Consider the following 21,917-nt stretch of genomic DNA (forward strand, 5'->3'; position numbering starts at 1 on the left):
ATTCCTTCTCACCTTCCCCTGTTTCCCCTCCACTGTAAAAGCCTTTTCTTGTCTGTTTTATGTGAGATAATTTGCCCCATTCTACCTCTCCCTTTCTCCTTCTCCCACTATAATCCTCTCTCACCCTTTAATTTTATTCTCTAGGTATCACCCCTTCATCTTCAACTCACCCTGTGCCCTCTATTTATCTATCTGTCTGTGTATATACATACATATAATTTTTCCCTCCAACTACCCTAATACTGACAAAGGTCTCATGAGTTATAAATATCATCTATCCATGCAGGAATGTAAACAATTCAACCTTAATAAGTCCCTTATGATTTCTCTTTCCTATTTATCTCTTCATATTTCTCTTGAGTCTTGTATTTGAAAGTCAAATTTTCTATTCAGCTGTCTGCTCTTTTCATCAAGAATGCTTGAAAGTCCTCTATTTCACTGAATGTCCATTTTTCCCCTGAAGGATTATACTCAGTTTTGATGGATAGGTGATTCTTGGTTGTAATCCTATCTCCTTTGCCCTCTGGAATATTATATTTCAAGCCCTGCGGTCCCTTAATGTAGAAGCTGCTAAATCTTGTGTCATCCTGATTGTCCAACACTGTTTCTACTGAATCATTTGGTGCTGAAATGAGGAATTTATGAAGATTTTCAGGGGGCAGTTAGGTGGTGAGTCAAGAAAACTCATCTTCCTAAGTTCCATTCTGACCTCCGACATTTACCAGCTCTGTGACCCTGGGCAAATCACTTAACTCTGTTTGCCTCAGTATCCTCATCTATAAAATGAGCTGGAGAAGGAAATGGCAAACCACTTCACTATCTTTGCCAAGAAAACCCCAAATGAGGTGATAAACACACTGACATGACTGAAAAACGACTGAACAACAACATGATTTCCAGTTGTTCTTGCCACATAAAAAGAGAGTTAGCGGAGGGGAGAGGAAAGAAAACTAGAATGAAGAAAAATCCCAGAAGTGCAATAAGATAAAGAGAAAAAATGGTTTATTGGCCCAGTAGATAAAGCACTGTACTTGGGGACAAGAAAGACGTATTCAAATACTCCCTCTGATATCTTTTAATTGAATGACTGTGGACAAGTCATTTAACTTCCCAGAATAATTCCCCATCTGTTAAGTGGGAATAATGATGCTTATCATACTTATGATACAGTTCTTTTGAAATTAACATTAGGTGATGTATTTAAAATACTTTGCAAACTTTAATGCATTACATTGTGTCAGTTATTATTACTGCAGTGAAATTTATTGAATTGCATTGGATGAAATCAAGCACGAATAGTTGCATTCAGCACCAAAGACAGAAATGCCCACATCAATAAGATCATTGAATCTATTGAAGTATTTAGGAATTGTTTTTAAGGCAGTCAATGAATTCACAGACTTCGTGTTATTATACTGTACCTAATATACAACCTTAGCTGTAGGTAAAAGCACCTTAAATGAATATACTGTTTGCACCTTAGTTTGAAGTTAGAAGTTTATTACAATGTTTTCAAACCTGATATCTATTTCTGTGGCTCTCTGGTCAGTGTGCCTTTGACTAGCATGTGGAAAAAAAGATTTTGGAGCTTTTAACTATACACATAAATATAGATAGAGACATACTGTTTGAACTTTAAGTGGTAATTCTTTAAATGTAAAAGTGTGTATTTCTTCATATGTGCTCAGAGACTTAATAACAGTAACTAAAATCCTAGCAGTAGACTCAAAATGTAGGAATCTAAGGATTTTTCATGATGAGCATATCGCATTTAGCTACACAAAAGAAAAAAAATCTACTTTAGTGAATAGAATTTTTAAATACTATGATTTCTCAAGAGATATTGATGTCCCCATAACAACTGAATTCCACTGGGAACTACATCTTTCTGTCATATTCCACACATCATCCTGTCACAATCAGAATCACCCGTGCAGTTTTTAAAGACAAAATATTTCCTGGAGTTTTAGCACACTTTGAAAGATGAAAGGTCTTAAACATACATATTTCAGCACTTTTATAGTTTTTTCTTTAAAAAAAACTGTAAGAAGTAAGTCCCCAAAGAAAAGTAAACAGAATCAGAACTATTTACACAATGATGACAGCAATGTTAAAAAAAGAAATGAAAGACTACAGAACTCTGATCAATGAAATTGGGAAATCCTGACTTCAGGGAAGTGGTGGTAAAGCATGTTCCCACCGCTCTGCAGGCAGGTAGCAGAGTTTAGGTGCGGAATAAATAATTGCTTCAATCCTCTGTGTTGCTTGTGTGTGAGAGGATAGCCACATCCGCACAGTAGCAAACAGATTCAGTCAGTCATTTTTCAGTTCTGACTCTTCATGACCCCATCTGGGGTTTTCTTGGCAAAGATAGTAGAGTGGTTTGCAATTTCCTTCTCTAGATCATTTGACAGATGAGGAAACTGAGGCAAACCGAGTTAAGTGACTTGCCCAGGGTCACACAGCTGGTAAATGCCTGAGGCCAGACTGGAACTTACCAAGAGAAGTGTTCCTGACCCCAGGCCTGGCACTCTGTGCACTGCCTTTATAACATATAGCAAATTTGTAAAGTGTAAGGATTGTTAAAACTTGGGTCATCTCAGTATCTATAGGAAAACAGTGTTTTTATTTCAACTTTTATCAGTCAGTCAGCAAGCATTTATTAAGCACTACCTATGTACCAGGCATTGTGCTAAGTGCTGGAAATACAAAACAAGACACAAATGGTTCTTTACCTTAAGAAACTCATATTCTAGTGCAGGAGATAAGCATGCAAGATATCAAGAATAGGTGGGTGGTCATCCTAAAAGAAAAAGCAGAAGGTACAATTTGTGCTAAGTCCTGACGGAAGCCATAGAAACTAAAAGATGAACATGAAGAGGAAAACATTCTGGGCGGAAGAGACAGCAAGTTCAAAGTCAGAGTGGAGTACAAGGAATAGCAAACCCACTCACTGTGGCTGGATCGTAGATTACATGGGGTAGAGAGAAATGTTAGAAGACAGAAGCAGTAGGAAGGACAGGTTGCAAAGAGCTTTAAATACCAAACATGGGTCTTTTCTATTTAATCCTGGAATGTAAAAGGAAGTCCCCGGAGTTTACTTAATAAAGAGTGTGAAATAGCTAGAGCTGTGTTCAAGGAAATTCCTTTGACATCTAAGTGGAAGATGAATTGGAGTGGGGAGAGAGTTGAGTCAGGAGACCAGTTACAAGCCTATTACAGGAGTCCTGGCAGGAGGTGAAGGGGCTGTATGGGAGAGATATGCTGGTAGAAACAATAAGATTTAGCCACATATTTGGTATGTTGTGCAAATGAAGGGTTAAAGATGCTACTGGAGTTGTAAACCCGAGTAACTGGGAAGTTAGGAGTACCTCCAACACTAATAGGGAAGTTAGGAAGAAGTGTGGGTTTGGAAGCAAAGAAAATGAACCCTCTTTTGGACACATTGAGTCTGAAATCTACTCTAAGATGTCCAAAAAGCTCAGGACTGTGGCTCAGAAGAGAAACCAGGGCTGGATAAAGGGACCTAGGAAACATCTGCAAAGAGATGGTGATTGAATTCATAAAAGGTGAGGAGATGGCCAAGTGAGAGAGTGTAGAGGAAAAAGAGAAGAGTGTCCATGATAGGACCTTGGATAACTAACTAGGATAACTTGGATAACTAACTTGGATAACTAGTTCATGGTTATAACATGGATGAAGAATCAACAAAGGAGCCAAGGAGAGGTCAGATAGGCAGGAAAGAGCAGTTGTTAGTAAAGCCCAGATGTCAGAAGCTGCAAAGAGGTGAAGAAGGATGAGACTTCAGAACAGGTCATTGGCTTTGACAATTAAATCATTGGTTTGGAGAGGACAGTTTCAGTTGAAAGAAGAGATTGGAAGCCAGAGTACACAGGCTTACAAAGAGAGTGAGAGCAGAAGTGGAGACACTGAGCGTTGATGGCCTTCTCAAGGAGCAGAAATATAGGATTATAAAGAATGGGGATGGTTGCATGAGGTGAGAATTTTTTAAAGATAGAATCAATGAGGAGTTTTATTCTTTTGGTTTTAGTGATTACTCTGATTCATTCCTATCAAATATACATTCAATTAAAATTTTCTCTCTTTAAGCCCCTCCTAAATTAGGAGAGTGACAGGTCTCTTCCAGGAACCAGGAACTCCTTAGCTAAGCAAAGATTATATAGAATGGCTTAAAACTTGCCATTTGGGAGCAAATCTCCAGACATTGTAACAAAACCTTAAATGGCACTTTTCTATCAAGACTAACCACAGCTTGTCACTTTCCTAACCAAACTCATAGTGTGGGGGGAGGGAAGTATTTATTAAGTGCTTATAATGTGCAAGGCGCTTGTACTAAGCACTTTGGATACAAAGAAAGGCAAAATCTGAGACTGCAAATATGGTGGCAATAATAGTGGTAACATTGGTGATCAAGCAATGAGTGTAACTGGAGTGGGAAACTCTAAATGCATCCAGTGTGGCAACTACGAGGGATCCCAGAAGATCTTCAGATAAGAAAACTGAGACTCAGGCCAAATGATTTGATTTGCTCATAGTCACACAAATAGAGTTGTCCTTTCCTTTCTGCATATTTCTTTTCTCATGAAATAAGTTAATTCTCTTGTTTATAGAATTCCACACTGCCTTGTTAAAAAAAAAAAAAAAAACCAAGTGATCGATAAATGTTTGTTGGCCTGAATTCATTTAATTGAATGAAAGACTTTGAGGTTACTTGTTTACTGAACCAGAGTTACAGGCATTACCTGCAGCATGATTCCACATGGTGCCCCTTCTGTACATATAAAACCTCTAAACCTGTCATTCTGCAAAAAGTTTATGAATCACCTCCTGACAGGGAGGTGATGAACTTAAAATGTGGAGGGAGACATACTTTTTTGGACATGGCTAATGTGGGGATTTTTATTTAGGTTTTTAAATTTTAAAAAAATTAAGAGGAGAGTGATGGGAAGGATAAATTAATAGAAAAATACTTGTTGCTTGAAAAATTTAAAAAGATTAAAACTTTTTAAAACAATGTAAAAGTGCAAGGGGGAAAACGTTTATGAAACAGAAATGGAGGGAATGGGGTTAATCAATCGAGAGTCTGTGTTTCTCTGTAGTGAGCAAATAGTGTGATAAAAAGGCATAAATCCAGTTCACACTTCTTGCAGTTGTGGGACAAGACTGTTCAAAGCTCTGAGAATGTCTTGGCATCATAACGAAGGAAGCAAGGTTGAGGTGGGTGGTGGAGGGAGACAACTGATGTCTGATGTAAGTTCACATCCTACGTCTGACTTTATCTGTGTGACCATGAGCAAAGCACTTAACCTGTCTAAATCTTAGTTTCTTCATCTGTAAAATGGGATAATACCTATAGTATCTACTTCAGAGTTGTTTTGAAGCTGAGGCAAGATTATGTAAGTCAAGTGCTTTATAGATTTAAAGCACTAGCTACATGACAGTCATTGATATTAGCAATGTAATCGAACTTAGGGAGCTAGGTGGCGCAGTGGAAAGAGTGCCAGGCCTGGAGTCAGGAAGACTCATCTTCCAGAGTTCAAATCTGGCCTCAGACACTTACTAGCTGTGTGAATCTGGGCAAGTCACTTAACTCCATTTGCCTCAGTTTCCATATCTATAAAATGAGCTGGAGAAGGAAATGACAAATTATTCCAGTATCTTTGTCAAGAACAATCCAAATGGGGTCGTGAAGAGTTGGACATGGCTGAAAATACCTGAACAGAACATAGAGGTGGAGCTACCTTCTTTTGCTTTGACCAGTCCTATAGTTTGCCACAAACAACCAGCCATAAAGAATTTTGACACAGTCGATTTTGTGCCATGAAAACTCAAAGGTTAAGCCTCAGGTTCCTTTTCTGTCTCACAAGGGGGAATATGAAAAACCTAAATAGGGCCGTGGGAAGGGAAGGGGAGACACTATATTATTTACAGTGCACTGATAGTTGCAAATACCTTTGTGTTTTTAAGTATGCACAGCTACCGATTTGCCTGGATTTCAAAATATTTATAAAGAGCCTGTTTTTCAGAGTATGATTTACATCTGGATGGGCAACCCCATTATACATAGTCCTTAGACAAATATTTGGGATGAAAAATGAACTGGACCCATAAATGAGTAGGAAGAGCAAAGGAGGCTGCATTGCTCTGGAGAATCTACGGAGTGCTTTTAGTGAACCCAAGTTTCCCTTCAAACAAAGGCCCATCTTTTATAAATTCAAGAGTTTTCTGGTGATACTTTATGGCTTCCAGCCACATAACACCACAGGCTCCAGAGAATTTAAGTTATGGGTCACCAAAGGTCAATAGAGAGGCACACCCTATACGTGAGTAGGCCGCAAGCTAACATGGCATGTCATGCAGGGGAAGTGGCATAGATGACATTATCAGAAAAATGTATGACCAGAAGAGGAGGTGGGCACATAGAGAGAGACACTGGCTAATTGCCAGCCCTCATTCCTTTAATGGTATCCTTGCAATGTCAAGAGATGTAGATTAGCATTCCCCTCCCCCCACACACACACATAACATGTATAACACGTTTCATGAATGCCCTTTGAAGGATTTAAGGAAAGACATGAACAAGAGTCACTCAGTGAAAATGCAGTTAGAGATCTCCATTGTTGGTAACAGTACCTACAGCGATAAATGAAATCACACACCCATGGAAGTACGAAAGATCACTGTCTCTTGTTCCTCTTTATTACAAAGTACTACGTTTTCTTTCTCTGTCACTTTGCTTCTAATTAATAAGTTTTATTAGTAGTGAGCTTATTAATAAAGTATTTTATATGATAGCTACAAACGTTCTTAGCTGTAAACACTTTGCAGAAGCTTCATGTGCATTTGGTAGATGGTTTCTTTCAGTGTTGCTAGCTAAAATCAACATACTTTCAATAATACATATCCTCACTCAGAAAGAATTTATTAATCCTGTTTATTTCTAGCTTTTAAAATAAGCCATACTATTATTAGAATGTATTGTTAGAATGATGATGCCAAAAATTACTAGTGTTTTGTTTAAAACTATAGTTCATCTTTTGCTGTAGGGCCACCATTCTGCAGTAATGGCTTGTGTAGAAACTCGTACTCCCTCTGTACCGAAAAAGGAATGAATTGTTATTATTTTTCATTTCTTTCATGTATCTTCATAAAAACAAAATATCTTAGTTCTTTTGAAGACAGAATTTTGAAAGACCAACTATAACAATGAAATAATTCTGTGAAGCTCTTATGTATTTATAGAAGGTTTGACATGGAAGTTTTTAATATTGGTCATGGTCTTGCTGGTTCTGTCTCTTTTCTGGTTTCCAAGGATCTATAAGAATTTACTTTTTTAAAAAAGTTCTAGTAGGCTGATCTTATAGTGGGTGAGACCCAGGTTCAAGTTCCAGGGCCGGGTTGTCTTGGGCACGTTCCTTAAGCTCTAGATGCCACTTAGTAGCTATCTTCAGCTGCAGAGTTGGAAAAGAGTGTCCAGTCTGCCTCAGTGAAGTGAGCTTCTGCACTAGATGGTTCCTGTACCAATGAAATCAGATCCAGACTAGTAAAATAAAACAAAACAAAAAATCTACCTGGGGATAGAGACATACCTGAAAATCAGACCAAATGAGGAATATTTGTTCCATGAAGAAGTCTTTACTTCCACAAGAGTCTTATTGATGAACCCTGGTAAGGATTTCACCATGGGTTTTTTGTTTGTTATTTGTTTTTGTTTTCCAAGGGTGGAAATATTTCATGAATTTGCCACCGTGCACCAGGAGTGATTCCTATCTACAAATTGGGGGGGAGGGAGAGACTTTTTATTTTAGATTCACAACAGAGGGTAAGTACTTGAGATGTATGCACTGAAAAATACATTTGAAGCACAGAATACTAAAATTTGGAAAGTAAACTTTGGTTGAATGTACTTAGATACTAATGAGGGTTTTGTGTGTGTGTGTGTATTTTGTTTTGTTTTTTCAGGCTCAGGAGATATGGACAGTATTTCCAAAGTGAGTATGTTGTATATTTTTTGCTAAATATTTAGTCTGAATTGTTAAATTATCTTATGAGCTTTACTCTTAACCATGATAGCTTGATGTTTAAAACCAGTTGGAAATGGTAAAATGGTTCTTTTGACTATCCCTGAATGTGCCGGTGGTTATTAACAGAACCTACCCAATGTGATTAAATCATGGATAACCAATTTAGCCATATTATATTGTTATTTTATTTAAAAATGAATACCACTGAGAAAGTAACCTTTTGAAAAGGTTATAAAGTTTAGTCAAATATGAGAAAAGAGATAAAATTAAGGATATTGTCTATTATATTATATTTCACAAAGATATTAGGCAATCCTGATTATTTAGTGATTATTCTCATTTCCCTAAAATGGAGTAAATCAAAGGGAGTTTATATTAAAACAAGGAGAAAAGTGAATATTGCAATAGCATGTTGTCTTTTTACTATTAGTAGTTTAGGAATCCAAAAATAAGTTTTTACTTATATGTATATTTTATTTCTAAAGAATACCTTGCTGCTTTTGGGTTCATTATAAATGCAAAAAAAATTCCATGCTTGTCAGAAGTACAGTGTAGCCAGGTTTGGTGGCACGTGCTTAAAATCCCATCTACTAGGGAGGCTGAGGGAGGCTGGTGGATTGCTTGCGTTTGGGAGTTCTGAGCTGCAGTGCAGTAAGCTAATCAGTTGTCTGTACTAAATTTGGCACATATGGTGAATCCTTGAGAGCAGGAGTCCCAGAGGCTACCTGAAGAGGGGTGGGAATTAGTCCAGGTCAGAAATGGAACAGATCAAAGTTTCCATGCTGATCATCAGTGAGATCAGGCCCGTGAGTGGCTGCTTAACTTTCAGCCTAGATGAGATAGGGAGACCTAGTCTCCAAAACAAAACAAAGCAAACCAACCAACAAACAAAAACAGGAACAGTAGTGCAATGTAGGTGTGACTGATAGGACCTGTGACTACTACTGTTGAAATGAGTGCATTGGACCATTGCTTTTCATCTAGAGGTTATAGAAATTCATTAAAGGATCATATCATTTCCTTTAATTTGTCTATGTAAAACTGCATGACTTCCCCAGAAGTTGAAATAAGATTGTATGAGGAAATACTGTTTTAAATTAAGACTTCAAGTCAATTGTTTAATTTGAAATATGACAGCATGTCTAGGTTGGCTTATTTTGCATAGCAACAACAAATTTGGCAAACAGCTAGGACACCTGTATTTAGGGGCAATCAAGAAGGCTTTTTAAAATCATCTCTTTCCTTTGCATAAACATTTGTAAAATGTTTATAAGTGAAACTAGGATACCCAAGTGACAGAAATGACCTGGCAACAGGATCTTCAGGAAGGCTGACTTTTCAAAATTAGGACAATATATGTAATTCCTTTCTTTTTTTCTCTGTGGACCAGGGGACAACTGGAGCTAGAAGATAGTCATTTCATTTACCAGCCCAATTATTTCAATCTAGTTCTAATCTCTTCTACAACACCCTTTCCCCCACCTCTCAGGAGAAAACATGTGCACATGCCATGTACTCCTCTTTTTTTTTATTTTTTTTTTACCACTCACATTTAGTTAGTTCTAATACAAGCAATCTTTTAAAAAACATTTACATGTATGTTTTCACTGATGCCTATCTACCTTACCCTTTTTATCCTTCCCCTAATAAGCCCAGTTACATCAAGAAGATCGCTTTTCCTCTTCCTTCCTTAGTTTTTTCCATCGCTTTCTCTCTTTCCCTTTCTTTCTTTTTTCCCTTTTTTTCCCCCATCCCATTTGAAATCCAAAAATAACCTCAATCATGGCAGATAGGCATAAAAGTAGCACTAGAAGTATATCTTTCCCAAGGGAAATGAAAACCACAAGTTTTGAAACAAGATCTCATAAAGAAGCAGCCCCATCAAACCTCTAGGGCCCCTGAAAGTATCCTAGAGTCACTCAGAATCTCCACAAAAATCTCCATCAGCTTCCTCACTCTAGCAAAATAACCCTTTTTTCTACAATCCCATTCCCTAGTCTAATGCCTTCCCCACATTTTACCCTATGTTTCTAACAGTCTTCCACCTGACAATCCAGACATTCACTAAACATTTATTGACACTTCCCACTGTTTACTGAGCTACTCTTGGGTTTATCAGCCGTATATATGGTGGTGGTTTTCAGTTCACAAATGGAATGAAGTGAGGGGAGAAGGGAGAAAAATAGAAAATTTTCCTTTTTCTCAAACTTTAGCATTCAAGAGAAATAAAAACTTTCCAATTTAGTTTTATTATTTTTGTCTTGTTTAATTACAAGTATTAAAAGAATATCGTCTCCTTTTTTTTTTCATTGCAAATCTCCAATATTATAGCTATATAATAGATTAAGCAGACTTCTATGAGCCTGACAGAGAACGCACACACACACACACCTATAGTAACACACACATACACAGGGAACTTACATGTTCTTACACATGCAGATATGCATTTGTATTAATATAACATTTTCTATGCAAAAATGTGTTTCTGGGGCAATGTAGAACAGAATAGGTAAAACATCGAGATACATGCCATCAGGCAATTGCTTCTGAGATGTAGAGTTGATCTTACATAATAACAACTCAAATATCTATGTGTATATATATATATATGTATGTATATGTATATGTATATATGTGTGTATGTATGTATATGTATATATATGTGCGTGTGTGTGTATGTATGTATGTATTTGGAACTTTTAAGTTTGACAAAAACACTTTTCTCAAAACAACTCTGTAGGAGTATTATTAGCCCTATTTTTAAATTTAGTTTAGTTTAGTTTTGGCTTGGGGAGGGATGAGGTGAGCCAGTGGAATAGATTGAACTTGTGATTTCATTGGTATTGGGAATTCAACATGAGGAAACACCCTCTGTCAATGCAGATCAGAACCTGGTCTATAACTTATGCTCTTGGTAAGTTAACTAAGATAAGTGAATGCCACTCAACTATTTATTAAACACCTACTTTGTGCAAGGTACTGAACTGAGAACTGGAAGTACAAAGACGAAAAGCGTGAGTCATTTTTCATTGTCCATGGAGGGGCAGCATGGTCCAGTAGCAAGAGCAATGGATTTGGTGTCAGACGACCTGAGGCAGGGGGTGGGGGAGGGAATCAAACAGCACCTCTTCCAATGTCCAATCCATAGGCTCTCTTGGCCTCATTTTCCTCATCTGTGAAAATAAGGAGGTTGTACTATATGACCTCTCGGGTCACATCCAGTCCAGATTCTATGAAAAAATTCCTTTGCCCTCAAGGAGGTTGCAGACGAGTGGGGAGAACACCATATATTTATACAAATTAGTGTAATTCAGGGTAGAATAGGACTGTAGATATGGAGCTAAAAAGGAAGCTCACTTAACCTTTTTAGTGAGTCATCTAGTCTGACTGTTATTTTACAAATGAGGAAATTGAGGCCCAGAGAGGTAAATTAACTTTCCCAAGTTCACACAAGTAACAGATAGCTGAGGTGGGATTCGAACCCAGGTCCTCTGGCTCCAGATGCAGTGCCTTGAATGTGATGAGGACAGAGCAAAAGTGCAAACAAAATGGGAAAACTTTAGGAAGGAGAAATCACTTTTGTCCACATTGTCAGTAACATCTGAGGTGGGTTTTGAAAATAGAAGAGGATTTTGACAGAGGAGATGAGGCAGCCATTCATCCCTAGAATGAGGGGTGTGGGAGAGAAAACACCAACCTGGCCTCATTCATGGAGGCTGGAGAGGAGAGTGAGGTGAGGATCTTCCCAGGACTCTTGGAATAAATAATCCCCGTGTCATTTCACACCCACACAGACATAGTCAACGTTTCTCATAGTGTTCAGTGGTCCTGTAGTCAGTCCAGTAAGGGACTGAGAAAAAAATTAGAAGAATTATCAGAGGAGGAGAACAGTAACTCAGTTTATTCCTGGAGAGTGTGAGAGAATGTTTGGAGACTAAGTAACAGAGGAAAATGAGAAGTGCTAGTAATAATAACCAGTATTTATATAGCCCTTAAAGGTTTGCAAAGAGCTTTCCATACATTATCTCCTTTAATCCTCAAATCCACCCAAATGATGTAGATGCGATTGTTATCCTCATTTTTACAGATGAGGAAACTGAGGCCTAGAGAGGTGAAGTGAGTTGCCCAGGGTCACACAGCTAGTAAATGTCTGAGGCAGGATTTGAGCTCAGTTCTTCCTGACTCCATGACTAGCACCCCCTTGACTAGAACAATGGAAAGAGCATTGGATTTGGCTTTAGATAACATGGATCAGAATCCTGGCTCCCTCACTACTTTGCAACCTTAAATAAATAAGCCTCTCTGGGCCTCTGCTCTCATGTGTAAAATGAAGGATTTGGACGGCGCTCTTCACCTTTTTGGTGTCATAGAACCTGGGGGATTCTAGTGAAGCCAATGGATTCCTTTTTAGAATATTGTTTTCACATGCTTTAAATAAAAGCCAGAGGATTGTAGAGAAAACCACTTATGCTGAAATGGTTGGGTTTTTGGAGTGTATTCTACATAGGTATCTAGGGAATAAAACCCACATAAACTTAGATGCAAAATGCAACTCAAGGGTCTAGTGTAGCTAAAAATAATTCCTTTAAGTTTCTGCTAATGCTCTTTTTTGAGGGGGATACTTTCTTCCCTAATTACACCACTACCCTTCTCCCCGCCCCCCATCCCAGAAGACCCTTGAGTCTAGCTGAGGACTCTGCACTCAAAAATGACTGGCTTTGATGATGAGATGGAGCATAATAGATGCACATCACTGAATTGCTCATCCCTTCTTTATATAAGCACTTACTCACACCCTCAGATACCACTGCTGAGAATGCTGTTCAGGTTTATGACCTCATTGTGTCATTCACTGATCACTTAGAACACAATTTCTGTAAGTAACTTGTAAGAATTCCCCCAGAGGACCTCTTGTTATTTCCATTGCACATCACGCACATTCTCTTCAGGTGAAATGGGTTTGCCATCTCATTAAATGACCGTGCAGTGATGGTTTAGTGAACTGGGCAGGACTGCATGGTGCACAGTCTTTTAGTTCATAATGTGGCTTAGTCACTTTCCTGTCCGTGTTTTTAAAAATATATCAAATAGGATGTTAATGTTGATCCTGGGGAAAGTGACTTCCCCCTTAATAGATCTTAGTAGAGTTTCCTCATCTGTAAAATAAGAGAATTGAACTAGCTGACCTCCAAGAACCTTTCCAGCTCTAGACCTGTGACCCTGGGATACACTTCACTTAGGGAGAGTGTGTGAACCAACTAACATTACTCTGTTGGCTTCTTCACATATAGAAACGATGCATTATTATTGCTTTAAATATTTTGAGGCAGCCCTTTGTTTGAAGTCAAGTAAACATGAGGGGCTCTAAACCATTTGATCAAGAAATGATTTACTCTAATATTTGATCAATCCATGCACTAAAGAATCCCCTAATGGAATTAAACTACTAATGAAGCTCTCTGAGCACCTCATTTGCTCCATGGGAAGTTGCCTTGACATGAAGAAGAGTAGAATATATTTTGTAAGTTTCTTTAAATATGTATTAGCAACCTGGAAAGCACTCTTTCAGTTTGTCACATGTATAATCATATTTAATAATAACAATATTAATAATAATAATTAATTCCATTTAATTTGAAAACCAGAAAAATGTAGACCTTGAAGATCCTAAATAATGTTATATTTTAATTAACCTCATTTGAACCAAGTTGAAGACCTAATTCCTGTTTTCAGAGTTCTTTGTGAAAAATCACTAATAAAAATAAGTATGTTTAAGGTTGATAATTTTCATAAATGTTTAGTGATTTCAGTAACAGACTATACGCATTCATTTTAGAAATCCAAGTGCTTTTTCTCTATCTACACATGGGTAACTGTAGCATTACATATGTGTATCTTTTGGTGAGGGTGGGAATTTATAGGAAAAATAAGATACTGTTTTTGCTGTTCACTGTTGCCCCATTTTTCATTTTGTTCTACCCCTATGGAATTTAACAAAGCACAGAGTTCCAGTCAACTTCAGGTCCTCTTTGCATGGGACAAAGTAACAAGATACAAGCCTTACTTTACTTCTGCCTTATTGCTTAACCATTTTTTAGTTGTTGTTTTTTTTTAAGCTTAATAGTATTTTATTTTTCCCCAGTTACTTGTCAAGAAAATTTTTAGCATTCATTTTTACAAGATTTTGAGTTCCAAATTTTTCTTCTTCCCTCCCCTCTTCTGAAAATGGTAGACAGTTTGATAAGGTTTATACATGTGCTATCATATAAAAAATTTCTATATTAGTCACATTAATCAATTTTTGATTCAAAAAAAAATTAGCAAAACACATTATTCTTGGGTGACTACATTCATATTACACTTTAGTGTTTTTGACATAACTTGATTTCATCACTCAAGCTTAAAAACTTCTGAGTAGCCTTCTTTGACCATCAAAAATCTTTTCTTCTCCACACCCACAAGAAGTGACCAGGACTGAGGAAGCAAATCTTAAACCATTAGCCCCACCTCAGATAACAAGTAAGGATTAAACCAAAAGGTAAAAATAGGGACATGGATGGGGCAGCTAGGTGGCGCAGTGGATAGAGCTTTGGCCTTGGAGTAAGGGGGACCCGAGTTCAAATCCAAACTCAGACACTTGATACTAGCTGTGTGATCCTGGGCAAGTCACTTAACACCCATTGCCTCACAAAATTGGAACATGGAATAGAGGTGCATTCTGCATCGTCTGTTGAGAGTGAAGACGTCATATTTCCTGGTAAGGCTAGGGTATGTTGCAATTTTGAGACAGTGGACACAATTTAGACCCAATATGCAACAATTTACTGCTGTTTCAACATTTCATTAGTTTGCTAAGGTGAGGTGTTTTATGTCTTATCAAATAATAAAGTAAATCTCTTAAGATGCATGGCAAAATTTAAAAAATGTGCCAATTAACTTTTAACTTACAAGCTTCACATTTTCTTTTAAAGGATGGATAGAAAACAAGTTCCCAAGTTCTAAGGTGTTTCTTTTTGTGGCCAATCACTGTCGTTCACTCTCTCTTTTTCTTTATGCATCACATAAAAAGAAAATTTGTTGAAATGGTGTTGCTATGCAAAATTGAGTGTAGAATTAAAGGAACATGCTCATTAAAACGGTGACCTTTTAAGTTTGATTAGTAAAATTACCAAGGGCAGTTACTGCCCTATTATGCCTCATCAGTAGGTAGGTTCCCTTCATAGTTCCCCTGCTGAGATTGTGGTTTAAAGTCTCCAGGATATTAGGAAGTCTATAAGCTAAATGTGGAGATTTGAGTAATTATTTCTGAAACTAGGAGAAAAAAAAGGTTGTGGTGTGTGCTATTTTTTTCATTTGGGAAAATATTTGTGTTTGTTAAGGTACAAAAATGAACTAGTATTCATGCTAGAAGGCTAAGATTAGAAACATATGTGGATTTGTCTCCTTAGAGATGTTTTAGCATCATTTGTGACATGTAGTACAAAGCAATATCTTCAACAATGCCTTGTTTTATATATCTTGTTTACAGAATTCTCCCAATAATATGAGCCTGAGTAATCAGCCTGGCACTCCAAGGGATGATGGTGAAATGGGGGGAAATTTCTTAAATCCTTTTCAGAGTGAGAGTGTAAGTATTTTTTGGTTATATTATTATACAGACATTAGATCCTAAAATAAGAAAAATGTATATGTCAGTCACAGAGCATTTATTCAGCACTATGCTAAATGCTGGGAATATAAAGAAAGCCAATTGTGTTTGGATGAAGCAAAGCACAAATTAAAATAAAAATGATATCTCATTAACTTGCCATAATAAATGTTTATGTTCTACTTTGTTCTTTCATTTTCCTTTCCTCTACTCATTTTCTTTTAATTTTTTTTACCTGAACATAACATGTAATTGCTGCATACAAAGCAGAGGATAAAAAGATGATTGGTTATGAAACCATGAATCTCTATTCAATACTCCTTTCTTTTTTAACAAATATATAATAAATTCGGCATGTTACTTTCAAAGCTGTCCTGCTTGTCTGTACTTCCTAATAAACTTCCTTCTATTTTTTTTGTGTGCATTAAAAAATATATGTTTCCATGGCCCCCTTTTTTCTTATCTTTATTTTAGTATTACTATTGGTAATCCTACTCAGCAAATCCCATTCCCCAATAGTAAACTGGGGAGGGGGGATTCTTTGTAACAAAAAAAGCACAGTAAAGCAAAACAAATCCACACAGTGGTCCTCTTTGAAAATGTATCTCATTGTGCTGCTTGAGCTTCTCTGTCAGGACGTTGGTCATATTCTTCATTGTAGGTTTTCTGGAGCTGTGTTTAGCCATTACTTTGATAGGTTCTCCCGTTTTCCTCATCTCTTATCACTCATATACCTCTGCCACTATTTCTTCCTTCTCGCCTATCTCACATAAGGAGTAAGTGGCCTTACTCCTTACCAAGGTTAACTCCTATACCTATGGAAGAAATCCAGTTCCATCCTTTCTCCTCCAGTAGATTACCCCATATGTCATCCCATTTTATCCCTCATTTTCATTCTTTCTCTTTCTGTTCTACCTACAAACATGCCCATGTCACCACCATGCTGAAAAGACCCTCACTTGGAAAGGAAAAATCACTCTCATCCCCACTAACTATTGTCCTGTGTTGTCCTTTCCTTTGTGGCGAAATTCCTTGAAAAGGCCATTTACAATAGGTACTTCCACTTTCTCTCCTCTCACTCACTTCTTAACCCCTAACAATCTGGCTTCCAGCTTCATCATTGCATTCAAACTGCTCTCTCCAAAGTTACCAATGATCTCTGAGTTGTCAAATCCACTGGCCTTTTCTTAATACTTGACTTAATGCTTCTTGACTCTGCAGCCTTTGATAGCGCTGATCATCCTCTTCTCTCTAGGTTTTCAGAACACTCTTCTCTCTTGTTTTTCGTTTTATCTATCAAACCTCTCCTTAATCTTCTTTGCTAGACCTTTATCCAGGTTATGCCCACTAACAGTAAGTGTCCCAGAGGATTCTGTCCCAGGGCTGTCTTTGTCAACCTTGTCAAAATCAACGTTCCTAGTTGTTGTTGTTGTTGAGTCGTGCCTGACTCTTTGTGACGCCATTTGGGGTTTTCTTGGCAGATATACTGGAGTGGTTTGCCATTTCCTTTTCTAGTTCAAGATGAGAAAACTGCAGCAAATAGGGTTAAGTGACCTGCCCAGGGTCACACAGCTATTGAGTGTCTGAGGCTGGATTTGAACTCAGGAAGATGAGTCTTCCTGACTCCAGATCTGGTACTCTATCCATTATACCACCTAGTTGCCCCATGCATTCCTCTTACTCCTTAAAATCTTCAGAACACCCTCAGGTCCTGTGTTGGTCCTATTTAACCTCTTCAGTACACTTTGAAGACATCATGATTCTTATGGGATATTTGTTTCTTTTGCCCCTGTTGGAATGTTAGCACTTCATCATCATATAATCCCTTCCAGTTACTCAATAAGGTTTCTCTTGGCTCTGCATTTCACAGTTCATACTCAGCTCTAGTCTTTTCATTGCAAGTACTTAAAAGTCATCACTTCCATTAAAGATCCATTTTTCTCCTATAAGATTATACTCTGTTTTGCAATAATTCTTCATTGTAAGTTCATGTATTTTGCTTTTTATAATATTGTATTCCCAAGATCTCTCATTTATTGTTGAAGCTGCCAGGTTTGGTGTCAACTACAGTGCATGAACTCTTTTCTGGCTGCTTGCAGTATTTTTCATTGTTGTGGAAGCTCTGGATTTTGACTGACATTCCTGGGACTTTGGGGGTTTCATTCAGGAGATGATCAGTGGGTTCTTTCTATTCCCATTTTGCCCTCTGGTTGGTTCTAACACATATTAGCAGTTTTCAATTATGATTTCTTGAAAGATAATATGCAGACTTTTTTAACCATGGTTTTTGAGGATTCCAATAATTCTTATATTATCTTTCTTTGACCTTTTCTCTAGATCAGATATTTTTGATAACCAATATATTTTCTTCTCCTTTTTTAAATCCTTTGATTTTGTTCCAGTATCTCTTGCTGTCTCTTGAAATCATTGATTTCTTTTTTGATCTATTCTAACTTTTAGGAAGTCTCTTACTTGGGTAAGAATTGCTTTCTGTTCTAAGGTATTATTTTCCTTCCAGTTTGTTCCCCTAGACATTTTATTTAATTTTTTATTTTGTTTCATTTCTTCTAGGTATGTTATCCTTGTGAAAAATCCATTTTTCTTCCTTTGAGTCTCTACTTTTAGTATTTTTGGCTATCTCTGGATCTGTAAATAGTTCTCCATAATGCTTTGTGTCATCATATATTCATCCTTAATTTTTGAATTTGGGTTTTCTGCCGAGGACCACTCTTCACTACAGGTTGGGGCCATCAGCACTGCTTGGTTTCAGCCTAGTTCACCTGGGCTTCTACACTTACCTCTGCTTCTCAGGACATGTCTACACTAAAAGCTCTACCAACTGTTTATGCACCCTGGATTTTTAAGTTTTAAAGTGCTGGATCTTCGTGATCCTCCATGACATCTTAGGACACACTGCTAGGCACCTCAGAGTGTCTGGGACTGGGCTTCTCATTCTGAGCACTGCTGTGCCCAAACTGGTTGCTGCCACTCCTCTTTGATTTCATAGTCCACACAACCACTGTGGATCTTTTTGGGAGGAACCTTTTGCTCTTACTGCTTCTGGATGATGTCACTTACCATAGCCTCTCATTGAATTACTTAGTCATTATTCAGTCTGCTGCTGTTTTTAAGTTCTTCAGGGCTGCATGCCTCCATCCAGTCAGCCATCTTGGTTGGAAGCCCTCCATTCTCTTGTTTTCTGAGTCCTTTTCTGTTAGCACATCGTGACATGGAGGTGACCAACTGTGGGTTTTGTAAAGCCATATCAGGGTGGCACAGTCCTGGCATTTCATCTTACCAAGCTTCAAAACCTTTGAGTATGGACCCAAAAGACTCTGTGTATTGTCCAAAGGCAGCCTTGGGTTAAAGAGGCTTATCACTGAAAGTTGTTTACTAGCTGATATTTTTAGATGGAAGAATCAGGATGACTCCAAGGTTGTGAACATAAATGTCTGGAAAGATGGGAACACAAGTTTGGAAGAGGTAATATCTGTTCCATTTTGGATATGTGGATTTTGAGATGCCTGTAGGACAGGCAAGTAAACATGCCCAACAGGGAGTTAGTAATGAAGGACTAGAATTTAGGAGAAAAATCACCACTACATATGTACACTTAGAAGTAATATGCATAGATATAATCCTTGAAGCCACAGTTCAATGATGAGGCTACTGAAGGCACAAAGTTCAAAGGAAGTAGAAATGACACAGGACAGAGCCTTTAGGGACATCTACATTATAGTCTACAGAAAGAGAATGATCTAGCAATGAAGACAGAGAAGGGATGATCAAACAGGGTAGAGGAAGAAAATGAGGTCAACAATAGCAAAGACTGTAGTGCAGTTAAGCAGAAAGGAGTTGGTGATAAGGCCATTGGATTTAGCATTTAAGAGGTAACTGATAAACTTGGACAGAGCTATGTCAGTTGAATGATGGAGTTGGGAACAGACTACAAGGGATTAATGAAAGAGTGACTAATAAGGGAGTATAGATGACTCTTTAGAAGGTTAATCACTATGAAGGAAGAAGAGATATAAGACAATGACTTGAGGGCTTGAACCAGGTGAAGTGAAGAATTTTTAAAGATTGAGTAGATCTGAACATATCTGTAGACAGCAAGAAAGGATTTAGTGAATAAAACAAGATATAAAGTGAGAGAAAAAGAGGGGATGTTCAAGGGAGAATGATCCCAGAAGGGATGGGGACCAAGAACACAAGTGGAAGATTGACTTTGACAAGGCTGACAAAGAGAAAAGCCACTTTTTCCCGAAAGACTAGAGCAAAAGAGGAGTGGTTAGAGAATGATGAAGATTTTTTGAGGTTTGTGATGTAGGGAAAAAGACGAAACTTCATAGAGATGACCTGTATTTTCTCAGCAAAGTAGGAAATGAGGTCTTCTGGATAAGGGTGTCAAGGAATAGGTAGGGTATGGGAAAATTGAGAAGACACAGGTCCAGAAGAGCCACTGAGGGGAGTGTGATAAAGAATCAGTAAGGGAAAAGTAAAAGGGTTGATTGTTATGCAGCCCATTTGAGATTACATAACATAAATATACAGGTAACAACCCATTCAGCATGGTTACATGACTTCCTGTTGCAGTTTTCAGCATCACAGCAGTGAGAACAGAGATGGTGCATGGTGTGACCAATCTAGGCTTGGGAGTGGCAAGACAGTGGGAAATAGGAGCAGGAGGCCAGAGATTCAATGTGTTTGAATTACTTAGCAAAATTAAGATTGAGCAGGGATGGGGGCAGCTAGGTGGCCCGTGGATAGAGCTCTGGCTTTGGAGTCAGGAGGACCTGAGTTCAAATCTGGACACTTAATAGCTGTGTGACCCTGGGCAAGTCACTTAATCCCGATTGCCTCACAAAAAAAAAAAAAAGATTGAGCAGGGATAGCCCACAGGGAAAGCATAGAGGGGTGGAAGGATTAGATATCATAATGAGAATGAAGAATAGGTTTAGGAGGAGTGAGGGAAAGGGAGAGAGGAAAGAGAGGATGCCGTGATTGAAAAGGAATTTTAGAGCTCTTCTGAATCATGGAAATAGACTATCACTCTAAGTACTACAATTTGGTATCGTGGGAGTTAAGGAGCTGGGAGTCCAGGTTGTTTGAGAGAACATTGAGACATATATTGAAATCCCAAACTGTTAAGGCAGTGGTGGGAGTGGAGAAGACTAAGAGCCAGGTATTCATGGCATTTATAAAGGGGTTAAGGATGTCATAGAGTCCAGTAAATGACTGCAACAAGGATCTGGAGCAGGTGACAACAAAGGAAGAGGGGCTGCTGAGTGGTCGTAAACGAATCGGTGGTGAGGAGCCAGAAGTCAGCCTCCTGGCCCAGCATTTGTACAAGACGGCAACTGCTGATAACACCCCTTGTTCTTCACACAATGGCTGTTTCTAGAGGCACCTCAGACAGAAGTAGAACTACTTTTATTTTTTTGGTTATGATTCACAGGGACCCAGGATGTTGTACAATGCCCAAATTATATAGTGCTTTACTGTTCACCAAGTACAAGGTGATGTCAGTTTATGAATGAGGAAAAAGAACTCAAACCCATGTCTTCTGCCTCCCAATCCAGTTATCTAGTTAGACCACATTGCCTCTCACTCTGCCTTATCACAGATTTGGAGCAGGAAGGGACCTCAAATGCCTTCTAAGCCAAGCCTTTGATTTTACAGATGAAGAGCCCTAGGCAGTTAAGAAACTTGTCCAGGGTCACATGGGTAGTAATTATCTGAGATGAGATTTGAACCCAGAGCCTTTGATTCTAGAGCTGGTGATCTTTACGCTGTCCCATGCCCATTAAAAAGCATTAATTCATTCATCAATAATATTCATGCCTAAAGCTCTGCTAGAACCTCTGCATCTGTTAAAATCTTGTGAAATTATGCTTAAGTTCATGGGGAGAAGCAGAATATTTATTCCATGTTCGTGAACAGGTTAAACCAGCAGTTCCATAGAGATAATAAATACTCTTTTCATTCACAATATTATTGTGAGGGAAGAATGTTGTAGTTCTCAAAGCCTTATATAAATGTGAACTTCTGTTTCAAAAAGTTAACTAGTGTGAAGATGAGAATGGAGAAAGTAGGAAATACTTGAAAAGCCACATGCTTTACGTAGAATTGTGGGACTCGTTTTTCAAGTCATGGCTCTTCCACTGGTTTGATACATGGCCATAGCAGGCCAACCAGACAGAACATACTTGTTCCACAAT

General features: G+C 38.1%; 1 protein-coding gene across 2 annotated transcripts in view; it reads left to right on the forward strand.

Moving 5' to 3' along the window:
• SSBP2 (single stranded DNA binding protein 2) overlaps positions 1-21,917 on the forward strand; it is a 414,580-nt gene that overhangs the window by 382,888 nt on the left and 9,775 nt on the right. For both annotated transcript variants that reach the window (XM_027864166.1, XM_027864167.1), the window contains 2 exons: positions 7,984-8,012; positions 15,577-15,675. In XM_027864166.1, the coding sequence (XP_027719967.1) occupies positions 7,984-8,012; positions 15,577-15,675 (128 nt within the window). The remainder of the gene's footprint in view (positions 1-7,983; positions 8,013-15,576; positions 15,676-21,917) is intronic.

This window comes from Vombatus ursinus, unplaced genomic scaffold (assembly GCF_900497805.2).
Source record: "Vombatus ursinus unplaced genomic scaffold, bare-nosed wombat genome assembly UNPS02014774.1, whole genome shotgun sequence".
In the NCBI taxonomy this organism is placed as follows: Eukaryota; Metazoa; Chordata; class Mammalia; order Diprotodontia; family Vombatidae; genus Vombatus; species Vombatus ursinus.